Source organism: Schistocerca gregaria, chromosome 3, assembly GCF_023897955.1.
Source record: "Schistocerca gregaria isolate iqSchGreg1 chromosome 3, iqSchGreg1.2, whole genome shotgun sequence".
Taxonomy (NCBI): domain Eukaryota; kingdom Metazoa; phylum Arthropoda; class Insecta; order Orthoptera; family Acrididae; genus Schistocerca; species Schistocerca gregaria.
The window spans coordinates 881,047,772-881,066,244 of record NC_064922.1 but is presented as its reverse complement, the minus strand read 5'-3'; the positions used below and the strand labels follow the sequence as shown (position 1 = coordinate 881,066,244).

The 18,473-nt window shown below is 40.2% G+C and overlaps 1 protein-coding gene across 1 annotated transcript in view; it reads left to right on the top strand.

Annotated features, from left to right (window-relative positions):
- LOC126355027 (tripeptidyl-peptidase 2) overlaps positions 1-18,473 on the top strand; it is a 283,245-nt gene that overhangs the window by 68,953 nt on the left and 195,819 nt on the right. The window contains exons 5-6 of the mRNA XM_050005173.1: positions 6,280-6,443; positions 17,530-17,634. Of these exons, the coding sequence (XP_049861130.1) occupies positions 6,280-6,443; positions 17,530-17,634 (269 nt within the window). The remainder of the gene's footprint in view (positions 1-6,279; positions 6,444-17,529; positions 17,635-18,473) is intronic.

The following is an 18,473-nucleotide window of genomic DNA, read 5'->3' as shown; positions in this document are numbered from 1 at the left end:
CAAAATCTTCATTTGAATATTAGTGTGATACGTGGTTCTGATGGAGGCTATAACATCCTCAACTCCATTATTCCAATTCTTAACTTCTTTGCTGCTAAAGACATGCTTGCCACAGGCCACGTCGATGGCATTGTGTCCCTAGCTCAAGCCAACTACATGCACCAGCCAGCTGGTACTGTGCTGTATATATTTTGAATGTACCTTGTGAGCTAAGTGTTGTAGAATCCAGTTCATCTGCATTCTTAGTGCATGCTGGCACAATAAATCATTCAAAAACAATTCTAATTTGATTAGAACATAAAGAGATGAATCTGCATAATTTTTTATTTGCTGATGCAATGTAGGCTGTGTTTTTACTCGATTGAAGGAATAGGTATGGCTGCATATGAAGAATGGTGTCTGTCAGTTGCCAGCATACTACTTCATCTAGAGAGATGCCTAAATCTCAGAATATTTTAGTGTTTGAATATTTTTTTTTGGTGTGTAGTGTTTTAATCATTTTCATGTTCCCACACACCATTCATGGCTGAAAATCATGATACATGAATATAATTGTCTACAGTACATCAAAATAATTTTAGTCTATCTTAAGAAGATGAATATATACAATTTCTGTTTTACCTGCACAATGCGTGCTGTGCAGTTACATCATGAGCAAAGTTGATATAGATAGCATTTATGAACAGCAAGTCTGTTCCTTCCTAGTATACTTCATTTGACGACACACTCAGAAGTGAGGGAATTAATAGTTTGTAAAAATCATTTAATGTTCAATGTGTATTGTCAGCCCTTATTTACATCAATTTTTGGGCTGAAAAATCAGGGTATACAAACATAATCATTGGCTTCTCATTGGAATAATTTCATCCCATTTGTAAGTGATGAATATTTACAGTTTTAATTGGTGAAGTGAATCCTGTGCGTTTACTTCACATACAGTCTAGATATTTTTAAACTGGACGTTTATTTGGTGCCAGCGTATTTCATCTAGTGGAAAGGCACCCCGAACTCAAGAACTTGCTACTTGTTTTGGTGCATAATATGAATTTTCAATCCCATTTTATGTCCCTAACTAAATTTTGCTGTTAAAAAGAAAAATCAAGATATCTGACTATTTTCTGCATTATAGGTGATCTAACTAATTAATGGAAAATCTCATATAAAGATGTGAAACAATTACTAACAAAGAGATAGAGGGGCTGGCCAGTACTTACCTCAGCTCAGTACAGCCGATAGAAACACAAAAACAACCGAAAATTTAAGTTCCTAGCTTTCGGAATAAATCTTCCTTCATCAGGGAGGAGAGAGGGGAAAGAAAGGGAAGAGGGGAAAGTGGATTTAGATGTCAAATCCACTTTCCCTTCTTCCCTTTCTTTCCCCTCTCTCCTCCCTGATGAAGGAACATTTATTCCGAAAGCTAGGAACTTAAATTTTCGGTTGTTTTTTGTGTTTCTATCGGCTGTACTGAGCTGAGGTAAGTACTGGCCAGCCCCTCTATCTCTTTGTTAGTAATTATTTTCTGCATTACATTGTTATAGTTTTAGCGTATCCTAAGTAGATGGTGTATGAGGGTTTTTGTTCTCTCTCTCTCTCTCTCTCTCTCTCTCTCTCCATCGTGTGTGCTGTGAAATTTCTGTAAGTATAGAATTGATGTAGTAGCTTCTGAAATATCAAATCTACTTGTTTGCCACCATACTACTTCATTTGAAGAGATGACGTTGGGAACTGTTTGAATATTTTTGACATCTATTGTAACTATTTTCCATTCATCTTTATCGGGGCTTTTGAACTGCAATAGTGAAGTTAAAAATTATATTTTTATAAGTGTCAATTAATTTCAACTATCAGGTTTAGTTCCTGATGATTAGTTATGTCCCCCTGCTTCACAGCACTTGGAACAGCATCCAGACACAGCCTCGGTAAGTTATCCAAACTGCTGACATTCTACTGCTGCCTGGGGCACTGCTGTCCAACCACTATCCTACCCAGTGTGCTGCTCCTCATCAACTCCTCATAGCACCCTGACTCTGCCCAGCTAACCATTTCAATTTGCTACATCTGCCTAAATGCTCTACCAGCACTTCACGAAATCTAGAGATGAAGCACTCCTGGAACACTGTTGTTAACCTTTCTACCAAAATCGTCAGTCCCACAGAAGTTTTGGTCCTATACAAAGGCCTCATCTGCAGGCCTGCACCCAAATCTAATCTCCCCCTCCCCACCTAACCACCCCCTTGTCACATTCCAGGAATTCCTTAGCTCAAACTTGGCCTTGCCATCCTTCCCCAAGTCCCTTTGTAAGAATACCGACCTTTCAGCAGAAGAAAGGGCAGTTATACACAGCCGAAAAACAGATCCTGATGTAATCATCCTCCTTGTAGTCAAAGGTTAAACTACTGTCATTATGAATCACAGAGAACTACCTGGCAGAAGGCCTCTGCAAATTTTCTGACTCCTCAATCTATAATCTGTGCTAGAGTGACCCATCCGAGAAATCCAACACAACCTCCAATCTATGCCTAATGAGTTACGTCCTGTCCAGAACCTATCCCCTGAATCCATTTCTCTCCCACCCCTGTGACAGCCTGCACACTCACTCACTCACTCACTCTACATGCTCACCAAATTTCACAAACCAACAACTGCCAACACTGAAAGAATTTTGACCCTCATTGACAAACACCTCCAGCCAATTACCCAAAATTGAGCCCCCACATCAAAGGTACCAACACTTTCTTCACCAAATTTTCACCATTCCCATCCCTTTACCTCTTGAGTCCTACTGTTCATTGCAGTTGATGCCACTATCTTATACACCAATGTCCCTCATGCCCTTGGTCTTGTCACTATTGGATGCTACCTCTCCCAATGTCCTTCAGACTCCAAACCCACTACGTCATCCACCTTACTAACTTTATCTTAACACACAATTACCTCTCCTTTGAAGGGAGGTATACCAACAAATCCACAGCACAGTGGTGGCACCTACATGACACCCTCCTATGCCAGCCTGTTCATGAGCCTTCTGGAGGCAATCTTCTTAGCCTCCCAAACCCCCTACACCCCTTGTCTTTTCAGGTTCACTGATGATATCTTCATGATCTGGACACAGCCAAGATACCTTACCCCCCTTCCTTCACAAACTCAACACCTTCTCCCCCATCCACTTCATGTGGTCCTTTTCAACACAGAATGCCACCTTCTAGATATTGATTATCTTCTCCCTGATGGTTCCATCCTCACCTCTGTTCACATTAAACTCACCAACAGCACCTGCATTTTTACAGCTGCCATCCTTTCAACACCAAAGAATCACTCCCATATAGCCTCTCAACTCTGGGACTGCACATTTGTAGTGATAAGAACTCCCTTTTGCAGTAAGCTGAAGGTCTCATAAAGCCGTCACAGATAGGCACTATCCTCCAGACCTATTCCGCAAACAAATTTCCCATGATATATTTTCATACCCCCCTCCCAAGAATTAGCTACAAAGGAGTGCCCACTTTGTCACACAATACTACCCTGGACTGGGACAACTGGTCCACATGATTTTTCAGGGCTTTGATTATCGTGATGCCCTGAAATGAGGGGCGTCATACCCAAGACAGTTCCCACTCCTATGAAAGTGCTGTTAAATCACCCACCCAACATCCACAGCATCTTTGTCCATCCTTGTGACACTCCCAATCCCAACCCCTCACCTCAGGGATCATATCTCTGTGGAAGGCCCAGCTGCAAGACACACACAATCCACTTGCCTAGCACTTCCTATTCCAGTCCTTTCACAGGCTTTTCCTACCCCATCAGAGGCTGGGCCACTTATGAAAGCAGCCATGTTATATACCAGCTCTGCTGCAGTGTTCGTACAACTTTTTATTTGTGCGACCACCAACCAGCTGTCCACTAGGACAAATAACCACTGGCAAACTATGGCCAAGAGCAAATTAGAGAACCTTGTGGCACAAAATGCAACTGAACATAACAGGCTTGATTTCAGTGACAGCTTCAGAACCCAAGCCATCTAGATCCTCTTCTCCACTAATAAAAAATGCCAAAAAGCAAATGTATGAAAAGCAGAACATACATGTTCAGCATGGTAAGAAGTAATCTTTAAGCCAATAAAATTTGAAATAAAAGTTTTAATTTTTTTTGAAAAGTGGTTCAAACTTTCTGACAGATTCAAACAGTGTGTCAAACCAAACTGGAACTTCGAAACTTTAACTTTCGCAGAAGACTGAGATATCCGGGGCAACTCGTGATCTGCCCTCACAGCTTGAGTTGTGTCAGTACCTCTCTTCTGCTATTCAGTTTTGTAGAAGCTAGACTAGTGCTCCTGGAAGAAAGAATACTACAGGGAAATGGCTTAGCACAGCCTGGAGCATTTAAATGAGACATTGAGCAAACTCATCACAATATTTAAATCTGAAATCCAAATAGAATTGCCCATCTGTGTAGAAGCTGGCACTGGAAGCACCAAAGTGTAAATATCAGAAGATGCTTTCCTCTGTGTGCAATGATTCCATTATTCATATTCAACCCAGGACTTTCCAGTACTGTAATACGATTTTAATATTAGGCAATCTGCTTGTAGCCAGCTGTTGTAATAGTAGTAGAGAACCTGGGAGGGAGCATGATACAGTGATTTGAAACTAGTGGTGAAGCTCCCCCTCTACATCCTCACAGTTATGTAGTGTTGACACTTTGAATTTATATTAGGATGCAAGGAACAGAAATAAGGAAAGATGGAAACAGGGATGCAGATTGATGAGGTATCGATTTACGATATGTCGTGTGCCAATAATCTGGAAAAAACTAAGGATAAGGCTGTTTGTAGCTTCCACTTTTGTGGAGAGTGTAGTCACCACCACTCCATTGTAAAATATTTCATATGGTACTAGTGTTTTGGCTTAGGGATATTTTAGATCAGTGCATGCTGTTGTGAAACTCTTAATTTAAAGTAGTTGGAAAGATAGTAGACAAAGAAATAGAATTTTTGTGGTAAAGTTTGAGCAAGGGGATTGTAATAGTACATAAGAGTTGGAGGAGAGGGGTGGGGTACAGTTGGGAAAACAAGATTGACTGGAAGGTTTCTAAAAGATTATTTGCATTTAGGAGGATTATATGTATTTATTTCATTAAAAAGTAAGCAAAGAACATAGAGAAATGTCTCAGAGTGGTAGTATGAGATGAACCATGGGATGTTGCATTAAAATTTCACAAAAAGAAGACAGAAAAAAATATTTTTACCGGCCAATATCCTTGCTACCAGTGTGTTCAAAGACATTTGTGTACCTATGTAGTAACACTTCACAATACACACACTTTATCAGAATTGTAAGGTTGGCTTCAGAAAAGGACAAACAGCAGAAAATAGTTTGTTTTGCATGTGAACCACTTAAAGGGCTGAAGAATACAGTGAGAAAGGAGGTATGGTCTTTGTTGTAGCAAAAATGTTACATGGGTATTGCATTCAGAAAGACGGAAGAAAATCAGTGAATAATTTGAACACTGATTAAGAGATCTGGAATGGAAGGTGGAAGCTACGCTGAAAAATTATCGCTGTAGATGTTAGAAGCTTTATAGATTCTGTACATTGCTGATGAAACATGATTTGTATTAATAATAACACAAGTATTTTTATGGAGGTGGTAGTGTACAGTTTTAATGAGCATTAAGAACGGCTTTGTGCAACACACAGATGAAATGGTGTACCGGGCCCAACCAGATGATCTGATTCAAGACCAAAATCAATTGTCTCTAATAAAATATCCTGTTACAGCTATTTTTTGCATAATTCAATTATTAACTTTGATAAAAGTGTGCATTCTGCAAATTCTGGGCACTGCTGATGGATATTGCCCAAAGTTGTAATACCTTTCCATCGATACTTGGGAACTTCAAATGAGATCATTGCAAAATATAAGTACTTGATTAATTTCTTGATAATTTACTTGTGTTTGCTATTTAGCATCATGTGAAGTGAAATATATAGTCTGATAAGACAATGAACAAAACATCCAAGAAGACACACTCGTCATGCAAAATTCATAATTCTGGCAAGGAGTTGAAAGTGATAAAATACCAGATTAAAAGTAGTTTCATGGGTGTAAATTGTGTGCACTTTATCTAATTCTACCTGTGCTAATTTTATTTCTTCTGTAATTAATTATATAAAGTCCTATGAGACTGTAGTAATTCATTGTTATTTATAGTTCCTTCAGAATAATTGGTATGAAATTTCACATTGTTAACCAAACAGTTTAATGTTGTTGCTTTCAGAGCCTGTTTGGATACAACTGAATGTGGAGATTTGGAAAAGTGCAAAGTGTTGGGGGAATACAGTAAGACACAAGAGTTTTCAGTGCTCACGAAGTCTGATCTTCTCAATTACAGTATTAACGTGCACAATGATGGAAATACCCTTGAAGTTGTCAGCATGTGCTGTAAGTTAATTTTTCTTATTTTTATTTAAGTTGCTGATACTCTTTGTAATTGCAAAGTTATTTAAATGTGCTTCCCAGAGTAAAAATTTGTTCCAACAGACTTACTTACTTACTCGTTCGGCATCACAGAGGCATAATTTACAATATTCTTATCACTATGTACTAAAAAAGAAAACAATATAATTCTACACTATATTAGATATGTTCTTGAGCCACTCTATGGCTGAGTCACTGAGTCTGTGTATGTCCATGAGTTCACCACCATAGCCATACACTTTCTACAAGAGTGGATGGTCCATTGTCTGTATTTCACCGCACTCACAGACAGCGCTGTCTGCCAGGCCCCACTTGTTCATCAGGTGTTTACATCTCCCAACACTCGTTCTGACCCGGTTTAGAGCTGTCCACACTCTTCTTGGTAGGTTGAAGCCATCAGTCTTCTTGTTTGGATCGTGTACTAAATTTTTGTTCTTAAATTCAATTGCCGACCATACTTCGTTCCAGGCCGTTCTCGGCTCAAAGGCTTGTAGTTCTTCAGCGATTTTCCAAAAAGGTGATCTGGATTTAAGCCTGTTTGTCGGTACCAGATCTTGGTGGATAGGGAGGTCCGGGTTGTCTATAATTTTCCTGTAGATTTTTAGGGCTAGCTGTGATCGCCTGATTTCTGGAGGCTCTATGTTCGCTAGTACAGGAAGCCATGCACAGGGGGTGGCCCTGAGTGTTCCTGAGATTATTCGCATTGTCTCCCTCAGCTGGACATCCACTTTAGATACATGTGCACTTCTCCTCCAGACTGGTGAACAGTATTCAGCTACACTGTAGACAAGGGCTAGTGCTGAAGTTCTCAAACTGCTTGCTCCACATCCCCATGTTGTTCCAGCCAGTTTCGAAAGGATAGCATTGTGGGATTTTAGTTTTTGCTTTGTGTCTTCGAGGTGTGGGCTGTACGTTAGGGTCCGATCTAGTTTCACTCCCAAATATTCTTATCCTCATGTCTTATGTTTTGGCCATTCGAAAAGATCTGTAATTTTCTGTGTGTCTCTCTGTTGTTGAGGTGCATTATGGTGCTGGTTGTTTTGTTGGGGATGGGAAGTAGGTGCCACTTGGAGTAATAGGTATTCAGGACTTCAAGGTCTGCATTCAGTGTTTCGTCGAGATCGTTGTAGTTTTTACTATGATATGCGATGGCCAGATCATCTGCATATGCAAATTTGCGTGATTTACTTTCTGGCGAGTCAGCTATATATAGATTGAAGAGAGCAGGTGCTAGTGCCGAAACCCTGTGGCAGACCATTATTCAGAACCATGCTCTTACTGTTCGTACCATGGAGTGAGACCTTGATTTTCCTGTTCGTTAGTATGTTCTTGAGTAGTTTGTAAGTCTGCTTGCAATTTATGATTCTGGTTAGCTTAAGCAGTAACCCTTCAATCCATACTGTGTCGTAAGCTGATGTGAGGTCTATGAGGACCAGGCCAGTTTTCATCTTGTTCTGGAAGCCTTTCTCAATATAGGTTGTGAGGGACAGCACTTGATCGGAGCAGTTTCTACCTGCTCTGAAACCCGCTTGGTATGTTAGGAGGTTGGCTTCGATGTATGGAGTTAATCTAGTCAGCAATATTCTCTCGAATAATTTATAGGAGGTACATAGCAGGGATATTGGTCTGTAATCCCTAGGATTATCTCCAGTCTTTCCGGGTTTCAGCACTGCGATGACTTTTGCTTCTTTCCATTCCTTAGGCACAACCCCCATTCTTATGCATTCTGTACAAAGTTTGGCCAGCCACCTTCTTCCTAAAGTTCCCAATTCCTTTAAGAATTCTGGTAGGATGTTGTCAGGTCCGGCTGCTTTTCCTGTCTTCATTAGCTTCAAGGCCTGGGATATCTCTTCTGTCTCCACTTCTTTTACAATGCCCATGTTGGTTGGGTTATTAAGCAATAAACTACTTAGCTCTAGGGAAATTTCTCTCTTTTCGGCTGTTTTAGCTGGATTTTGGAGGTCTGTTTCAGGACAGCTGCAATCTCAGATGCGCTGGTTCCAATAGTTGGCTTTTAGGCGCTGTGGCACCGCCTAATTTCCTCAGCAGGCCCCAGCTCTTCCTCCTGGAGTGGGTAAAATCTAGATTTTCCATCGCCTCCTTCCATCTACTCCTGCGTTCCTCATTCATGGCGTTGATCAGTTGGTCTGCAGTCTCCTCGTTCCCACTCTTCTCATATTCCTCCAGTAGTGTTTCACACTCTTTCGTCCAGCAGGGGGTGTATTCCTTTCTCGATCCTTGTGGAATTGCATTTAGGGCCGTTTTTTGTACTAAGTTTACGAATCTTTTGTAGTTCTCAGGTTTTGGTGGTATCTGATTTATCGTTTTCTCAACATAGGATCTATATTTATTCCAATCAGCTTTCCTCAGGTTCCACTGGGGGATTGGGGGGCTTTTTATGACTGGGATTGATAGTCCGATCTCCACTATTACTGGATTGTGCTGGCTCAGGGGGAACGCCTCGAGGACCCTTCTTATAGCTCGCACAGGTGCAACTGTTGCTCCACGTGTGACGAATGTCAGGTGTTGACGTTGTGCCCCACGCCTTTGATTTTAAGGTCGCTGTGTCCTTGGGGTCGAAAAGGAGGTGTAGGTCCCGGTTGTCTGCCCAGTCACTTAGTCCAATCCCTTCAGCTGTGGATCTCGGGTATCCCCATCTGGTGTGCTGAGAGTTAAAATCGCCAGCGTAAACTGCTGGGTGGTTAGCCTCGGGTAGGATACCTGTGGGCCATTTCTATGATGGAGGTTTGTAGACATTATACAGTGTCATCTCTCCCAGTTTTATGCCTATCGCATGCTCTGCTGGTACCACTTCGGTGTCCAAATTCCTTAGGAGTTCGTTCTTCACTAGGGTGGCTATGCCATGTTTGTCGTGTCCAGTGTAGCTCACAGCTGTAAATCCTGGTATTTTGAGTCGGTTGATGGTTTCATCTGTGAGGTGAGTCTCTTGTAGGATTACGACACTTACTCGTTCTCTAGTTAAGATCTTTTCGAGGATTTCTCCCTTGGTCCTCGTGTAGCCTTCTATGTTGAACTGGCATACGTTCAGCTTCTTCATGCTAAGACTCTGCTCTATTTGCCTCTGTGTGTGCCGGGAGGCATTGTCGCGTCCGGCCGCCGTGGATGTGTAGACTTTTCGCCGCTGTACCATGTTACAGCGTTGCCCGGGGTACACCATCTAGGAGGTTGTCTACACTTCGTACCCCTGTTCCAACAGAAATAATTTGCTAATCAGAATAAAACAATGTACTAATATCAGTGGAAAGATAGTATTGTTTTCTGTCAGTTTACTTGAATGACACAATCACAACTTGCAGGTATTAGTAACATTGCTCTGTGGCTGCACAGGGTATGTACTCTGCTGTTTGAAAGAGCTTTAAAGTGTACCATACTGCATCTTGATGATTTTGTTTTTAATATATGAACTTAGCGGAAGATCACTTAGAGAAAATTCACTTTCAGCATGTAGCCAAGTCATTATACAATCTGACCTTTTCAGACCTACCTCATTTTCATCCTGTGTGAGCCTCTCCTTTCTTTTTGTGCTGCACAGTTTTTTGTGAGAGGCACTGGCTGCATGAAAGTTATCTTCCGCGACAGTAAAGTGATGTTAGTGTAGGAGTTATCTTCACTAAGACATATCCAGTTTTTTCTAAGGTATTTGAGGATTTTAAAATGAGCTGTTCCTTTTCTTTTTGCAGTGTACATTAACCAAACCATTTTTTACTGTGTTGATAATCTCCTGATTTCAGATTTTGCGTCAAATTGAAACCTGAAATTGATAGCAGTGAGATTTTTGGGGAAATTTTAAATATATATTGAAAAAACAGCTAATGGGAAATGGAGGTGGCATATTTGTTGCAGTAGACAAGAAACTCAAATCCACAGAGATAAAAATTGAAGCTGCTTGTGAGATTGTATGGGCAAGACAGTCAGGGGTGGGCATAAAAAAAGTGATTGGATCCTTCTGTTGCCCACCAGACTCATCTCTGGATGTAACTGAAGGCCATAGAGCAAACCTGAATTCTCCCGCACTAAAGTTTCCCAACCACATTGTAATCATCGGTGGAGACTTTAATCATCCAACAATTAATTGGGACAATTATAGTTTTGTTAGTGGTAGGTGTGATAAGATATCCTATGAAACATTACTAAATGCCTTCTCTGAAAACTACCTAGAACAGATAGTTAGGAACCCCACTTGTGATAGAAATATATTGGATCTAATGGCAACAGACATGACCTCTTTGAGGATGTCCACAATGAAACTGGTATGTGACCATGACATGGTTATGGCAGCAGTTACTACCAAAGTACAAAGGACAACTAAACCAAGCAGGATGATATACAGGGTGAGTCAAAAGTCTTTGGACACCATTATAAGTTGGAATATTAAAGGGAAATTGAAATGTGATGATGGGACCTAGGTTTGATGTGGGGCCACAACTTTTGTAGTGAATTTCGTTCATGGCCGCCCTCTTGAAATCCGTCATTTTGGATTCAAGCCTTTTTTTTATGGGAAGGGGGGTGTATGGCACATCAGATAACCCCTGCTTGAGTTCTGGAATTGAGTGGTGTAATTTGTTTTTGTCTATCTTGTACAGTTTAGAAGTTATTGATGTTCAAAGTTACCTGGGACAAAGAGAGACATGAGTCGGTATCAAGGTAACTTTGAACATTAATAACTTCTAAACTGTATAAGATAGGCAAAAACAAATTGCACCATTCAATTCCAGAGCTCAAGCAAGTGTTGTTTAATGTATCATACACCCCCCTTCCCATAAAAAAAGAGACTTGAATCCAAAATGGTGGCCATGAATGACATTCACTCCAAAAGTTGCCGCCCCAAGTCAAACCTATGTTCCCATCATCACATTTCAATTTTCCCTTTAATCTTCCAACTTACGAAAGTGTCAAGGACTTTCGACTCGCCCTGTATATGTTCGATTAACGAGATAAAAAATCAGTAGTGTAAGGAGCTTTGGCTCATGTTTAAAGGAGTAGTTGACCTTGAGCTGGATAGATATGTACCCAGTAGAACAGTTCATAATGGGAGGGAACTTCCGTGGTATAGAGTCACTGTAAAGAAAGTTCTAAAGAAAATGATTATTGCATAATAGGTGTAAAACACAGTCTAGGGCTCTACATAGAGATGCTGAATGAAATGCAGTTGGCTGTCAAGAGAACAGTGTATGTTGGCTTCAGTGATCTTTCTAAAGCCCAAGGAAATTCTGGTCATATGTAAAGGTTGTTAGTGGCACTGAAGTTAGTGTCCAATCCCCACTGAAAGAGACAGGAACTAAAATTGAAGAGTAGGAAAGCAAAAGCTGGAATGCTTAACTCCATTATCAGATGTTGCTTACAAAGGAAAATGCAGGAGAGTTGCCCCAATTTAATCCTCTTAGCACTGAAAAGATGAATGAGTAAGTAATAGTGTCAGTAGTGTTGAGAAACAGCTGAAATTGTTAAAATTGGACAAAGGTCCAGGGCCTGATGGACTCCTTGTCAGATTCTGTACTGAATTTGCAGCTGAGCTAGCCCCTCTTCTAACTATAATCTATTATAGATTCCTCGAACAAAAAACTGTGCTCAGTAGTTAGAAGAAATCAAAGCTAACACCTATCTACGAGGAGGACACTAGAAGAGAACCCTAATACATTTGACATGGATTTGTTGTAGACTATTAGAACCTATTCTGAGATCAAACATAATAAGGTATCTTGAATAGAATAACCTCCTCCATGCTATCCAGTATGGATCTCGAAAACATAATCATGTGAAACCCAACACACACTTTTCTCATATGACATACTGCAACCTTTGTAAGTAGTCAGGTAGATGCAGTATTTCATGAGTTCCAAAAAGCATTTGACTCAGTACCACACCTGCACTTAGTGTTCAATCATACGGGGTATTAAGTGAAATTTGAGACTGGATGAAGGACTTGTTGCTAGGGAGGACACAGTAAGCTATCTTGGATAGAGGATCAACATCAGATACAGGAATAGCTTTGGATTTGCTCCAGGGAAATGTTGTGGTACCATCGCTGTTAATGTTTTATGTCAATGACCTTGCCAACAATACGAATACTAACCTCAGACTTCTTGCCAGATGATGCAGTCACCTATAATGAAGTTCTGTTTGAAAGAAGCAGCATAAACATTCAGTCACATCATGATAGGATATAAAAGTGGCACAAAGACTGGCAACAGAAATGTAAAATTGGGCACTTCACAAAATGAATTATATCAATGAGTCATAGTTGGAATTGGCCAATGCATACAAATACCGGGGTTTAACACTTTGTAGTGATATGAAATTGAATAATAACATAAGCTCTGTTGTGGGTAAAGCAGGTGGTAGACTTCAGTGTATTGATAGAATACCAATGCAATCAGTCTACAAATTGAAGTTGTTTGAAAATCACTCATGTGACCCATTCTAGAATATTGTTAAAGTGAGTGGGATCCATACAAAGTAGCACTAACAGGGATATTGACTGTGTGCAGGGAAAGGCAACACGAATGGCCACAGGTTTATTTGACTTGTAGGAGAGTCTTACAGTGAAACTAAAGAAACTGAACTGGCAGACTATTTAAAACAGACATAAACTATCTCCAGAAAGTCTGTTAAGCTTTCCATTACCCAACTTTAAAGGATGACTCTAGGAATATACTACTACCCCCTACGTATTGCTCACATTGGGATTGTAAGAACAAGATTAGAAAAATTATAGTACCCACAGAGGCATTCAGATCAGTCATTCTTCACATGTCCCATACATAATTGAATGGGAAGAAACCCTAATAACTGGTACAATAGGACATACCCTCTGCCATGTATTTTGCAGAGGATTGATGTAGATGTAGATTATAATTTTTTCCTGCTATATTTCAACAGCATAGTTGATTAACCTCAGGTGTATCAAGCACAGATCATGGCCAGTCCTTGTTTGTGGACTCCAACCAAGCTATGAGTTGGACAGACTGCACATTGTCCTTTTATATCAACTATGATCTCCTGGCACTAATGATGATGATATTTTGCAAGTCAACTTTGAGGTATTGCCTATTTAATCCAGTTGAAGCATATGATCCAGCACTTAATATGCTCACATTTTGTTGGAAATAATCAGTCAAATATGGACTATGGCTCACAAGCAAATGTGTGCAACATAGTAACTCTGTTGATGCTGGAAAACTATAACTATTATGAAAGTTCTGGACATTGCATGTCCTGCTCAGGATTCGTTTGGAATCCAAACAGTGAGCGACCAAAATCTGTACTCATGTGAGAGGGACACAGGTGGGAAAGGTGCTGAAATATTCTGGGAAAAAAAATACCTACTTGGCAGTAAACTTAGCTGACATAGCTCCTTTGCCTGCAACATCAATTTTTCTTCCTTGTTTCTTGCTCATTATGAGATACTTTAGCCATTATAGTTACAGTTCATTTCCTTACATAACAATTGAAGTAATTTACTCAAGTAGTTTGAAATATTCGTTTATAGCATTTCTTGGAGTTTTCACAGTGGTATGAATATGAATTTCCAGGAGTGAAGCCAGATCATTATTATTTCCTGGGCCAGTATTTCACCTAGTAACTCCCAACCATTCTGGATGAACAACAGAGACTTGCATCACAGATCAGTGTTGCTTAATGGAACATATGTTACTAATAAAAGTTGTGATCTACTAATGCAGTGATTGAGAGTCAAGCTTGTCTGTAATCAAACTGATGGCTTGTGTCAGAACAGTAAACAAGGAAGACTTACAACAAACTTGCATTTTAGAAGCAGACTGTTAGATCCCCAGGTCTTTAAAGAATTGAATTCCCTTGTATAAAACAGCTTCAGGTGCGTGATTACCTTAAAAATGAGTTAATGTGTTAGGTGTTTAATCAAAAACACGTAAGCAACAAAAAGTTTACTAAAGGTTGGAATTTACGCTTAGTTTCTTGGAAGACGCTGTGTGTTCATGATGAAGCCGGGATGAACATAATCTGAGTAATTTGTGCTCCATTTTAAGCAAAAGCAAGTTTTTCATCCATCTCACTGTTCATAATGTCATATCTCCTTAACTATGTGTCCAGGTACATTCAGTAGTAGCCTATATGCAGATATTGTCTGCCAAATTTGTTTCAAATAGTTAGTAGTAAAGAAGTGACAAGTTAAAATATGCCTGACATTGAAGTTTTACTATATGAGTAGCAAATGTGTAGTAAGTGATAAAGCTTTTCTTCCTTTCATTATTTTGTGGAGAAGGATGGGGACGGGAGGGGAGGGGGGGGGGGAGGCAGCATCAGTGAGAAAAACTTTTTTAAAGGTTCGAAATTATGCCCAAGTTGGAAGTTGGTAAGTGTTCTCATTCTTAAACACTGGATGAATAAACTCACAATATATGTGCGTCATTACTTACGCTGCCTCTAGACACACACAGTGTCTGATTGTAATACTTGTCTAACACAGAACTGTTAACATAAGATGATCCATCATAATGAGCAGATTATGACAGCATTTTAAATGTTTAAAGTCGATCAGTAATTATGCAAGATATTGAAAATAATTTTTTGTTTATCTCTGCCATAGAACCTGTAACTGGTACCAGGTTCAGAATAGTATTTTAGCAATGTAGATGCAGTGCATTATTTAAATAACAAGTCTCCATCCTGTTTGATTAAGCAATCTTCTAGATGTAATTTCTCATTTATTGACCACCAGCCCCCAAAATGATGAGGTTGTGTACAAGATTCCAGTGTCAAAATGCTGTAGAAAAAGAACCACTGCTCAGAATGATGTCAAATTTGAACAGTAGGGGGACAACTTGTCAGAACAACAAAACTTAACAATAGATGGCACTGTAAGTGTCTTAACATAAATGGGGTCAGCTACAAATGACAGATGAATCACAATACCATGCATATGGTGTCGTGTTGCACATTACACCATTTGTACTGTTCAATGTACATGACTGCACGTGTTCACCAGTCAACAGCTGTCATGCAAGTCCAGAAGTCAGTGGTTGTGGCACTGTTATGTAAGCCCATCCACAACGGCAAGGTTGTATCACATTGGGTGGGAAAAATCAGTTTTTGTCACGAGGCCAAAAACTGCATAAAAAGCAAAATGACATAGGTTTTTAATTGTCCTGGGGCCAAAAACTGCATAAAAAGCAAAAGTCATCAGTTTCTAATTGTGATGAGGCTGATGGAAGACATTTTCATTATGGTATCCTCCGTTTTCTGCTGCAAGTTGAAATCAAGAAATAGCACATTCCAAAACTCCATAACAGATTGGAGTGTCTCGAGGGTCACATTCAGAATGCATTTTGCAATGTGTGCCTTCAATTCAGCTGAATTCATAATTGGGACACATTGAACACGTCGTCTTTCAGGTAACCCCACAACCAGAAGAAGAAGGTAACAGGGGCTGGAGGACTCGTATACCCAATTTTGTGTGTGTGCGTGCGTGCGCGGGTGCATTTTCCATTGCCCATGTTCTGGAATTCTGGATATTGACGAGTCATTGGAGATGAAAATGGGCTTCGTCTGTCCACAGAATGTTCCATGGCCATTTTCACATGAGCAAGAAATTCCAGAGTTAATGTTTGTCTTGCTGGCAAGTCAGCAGGAAGCAGATCCTGAACATGGGTGATTTTGTATGGTTAACAATGCAGGATGTGTCATGCTTGCAGGCATGTCAGACATTCAGGCAATTCCCTGTGCACTGCATGTTTGCATGCCACTGCTTGACTCCTCCAGCACTGCTGTGGCCACATCTTTGACAGACTTCGGACCAATTGCTTTCCTCCCTCTGCCACGCTGCACTTCAAAAGAACTCGTGTTTTCCAATTTTGTAATCATTGTCTCCAGATCTTAGCAGACATCTGGCCAGGGCCTTTTTTCATGCCACAGTCTGCAACCGCGGAACCGTTATGGTCGCAGGTACGAATCCTGCCTCGGGGGTGGATGTGTGTGATGTCCTTAGGTTAGTTAAGTTTAAGTAGTTCTACGTTCTAGGGGACTAATGACCTCAGAAGTTGAGCCTCAAAGTGCTCAGAGCCATTTTTTTCATGCCCTTAAGAGTGTCCGGAACTTCTGCAGGGCTACTGGTGCCCAGTCGCCAGACTTGTAAAGGAACTTTACCAGCAGTGTGCAATCCTTTGTGGAGACAGTCATGTTGGATTCAAACTGAGGAGGAACAGCCACGTGCTGCACATGTGTTGGTGTGCATATTGTGATGCTTGCGGTGGAATCTATTGGTCAAATTTTCGTTTTTTCCCATGATCTTTCCCCCTGTGTCAATAATATGCTGTTGAAATTTTACACCATTCTGAGCAGTGGATTTCTTTTCACAACGTTTTGGGACTGTAACTGTAACTGTAACTGTGGACACCCTGCACAGTGCCCAGCCAAAACAGGTTTATTCAGCTGAAGAAGGTGTATGTATTTCAAAGTTCAAGGCAGTGATCCTGTGCTGTGCATGTGGTCATGTAATTACCATTGTTATGGATGAAGGCTGCACATTGACATCGGGCTTCTCTTCTGGAAAATTGTCTGTCTAGGCTGTTCAAATGCACCATGGAGGAACTTCTAGAATCAGATCCGTGCAACTCTCAGAGCTGTCATGAGAAGTGCCAGTTCCCTTGTCCACCCTATAACCCTGCTCCAGCTCATTCCACCAAGGGAAAGAAACATCTTTAAAACTGAGTAGAGTCCAGAACTACAAATACCAACTGAGTGTCTTCAGTCGGCTACAGTGGGAACCTGTAGTATGGCACATATGCTCGACCTGCTGCATCTGTTTGGTTTCCTCATTACACCACCCTTCCTCTGCCATTGGATTGTAGTTTTTCCTAACATCTCTCTCTTCCACTGTGGAAGAGGCAACATGCAGCAAGATAGCCAAACCTGTGATAAATTTCTCTGAGTGAAGTACTGTCTGAAAATTGCTGTTTTTTGTGTTGCTACTTCTGTTTCTGTTAATCGGATGAGAATAATGTAGTGATGATGTTAATCATGTAAAGCAGAGGACCATGGTTTTCTTTTCTAGCTACCCATGGAACACATGTGGCATCCATTGCTGCTGCCTATTTTCCTGATGAACCAGAAAGGAATGGTGTAGCACCTGGAGCCCAAATTGTTTCTTTAACTATAGGTTTGTATTTTTTGAATGTTCCATATAACAGCCTCACCTGTTTAAATATGTGTTATTTTTTCGGCTTTATGCTCTACATTATTGCTGGAGTTTTATCTAATAATTTGAGGGATGATTTGATTTTCTTATGCTCAAACACTGAAGCCCATACCAACTACACTTAATGTTGCCAGCATTTCCATTGTAATTCCATCTTGCACTGCAAACTTGCTTTCACAAGCTTCTTTACTAGCATTTTCAGGTGATCTCACTGTTGATGGTTCGTGAAATAATTATAATAAACAGGCTGAGAGAAATTTTGTCAGTATTTATATCACTTTCTTGTTTCAGGTGTTCCCTTTCATCTGATAATGCTTGGCTGATATATACTGTATTGTCCCTCTATTGTCGCACTGTATTTGGCTTTTCATGTGCTATCTTTTCGGTTAACTTTGCAGTTTGTCCTGTTTGGAATTATGTTCATATTATTAATTAACATGCTTTGTCATGCATTGAATTGTTTCATCAAAGTGTTGAAAATGTTGTGTACTGATTTTACAGTTATTATACTTTCTCATAGACTCCATGCAGATAATTATAGAGTGATGTGAGCCAGTAGCAGTTGTCAGTGCTACTGGTAACATTCCACCGTTCCAAAGGAATCCCATATACATCTCGTTGACAAGCTTTGTGCTAATACAAATGTTGTATTGATTTGGTGATCTCTAGGCAGACAGCTGCATCGATATGCAGCCTCTTATAAGTACCATGTCAATCCAAATAGTTTTGAGGTTGGATTAATAAAAAAATAAAGAAGTTAAAATGATATATTTAATGCTTATGGTGTTCTACATACTCAC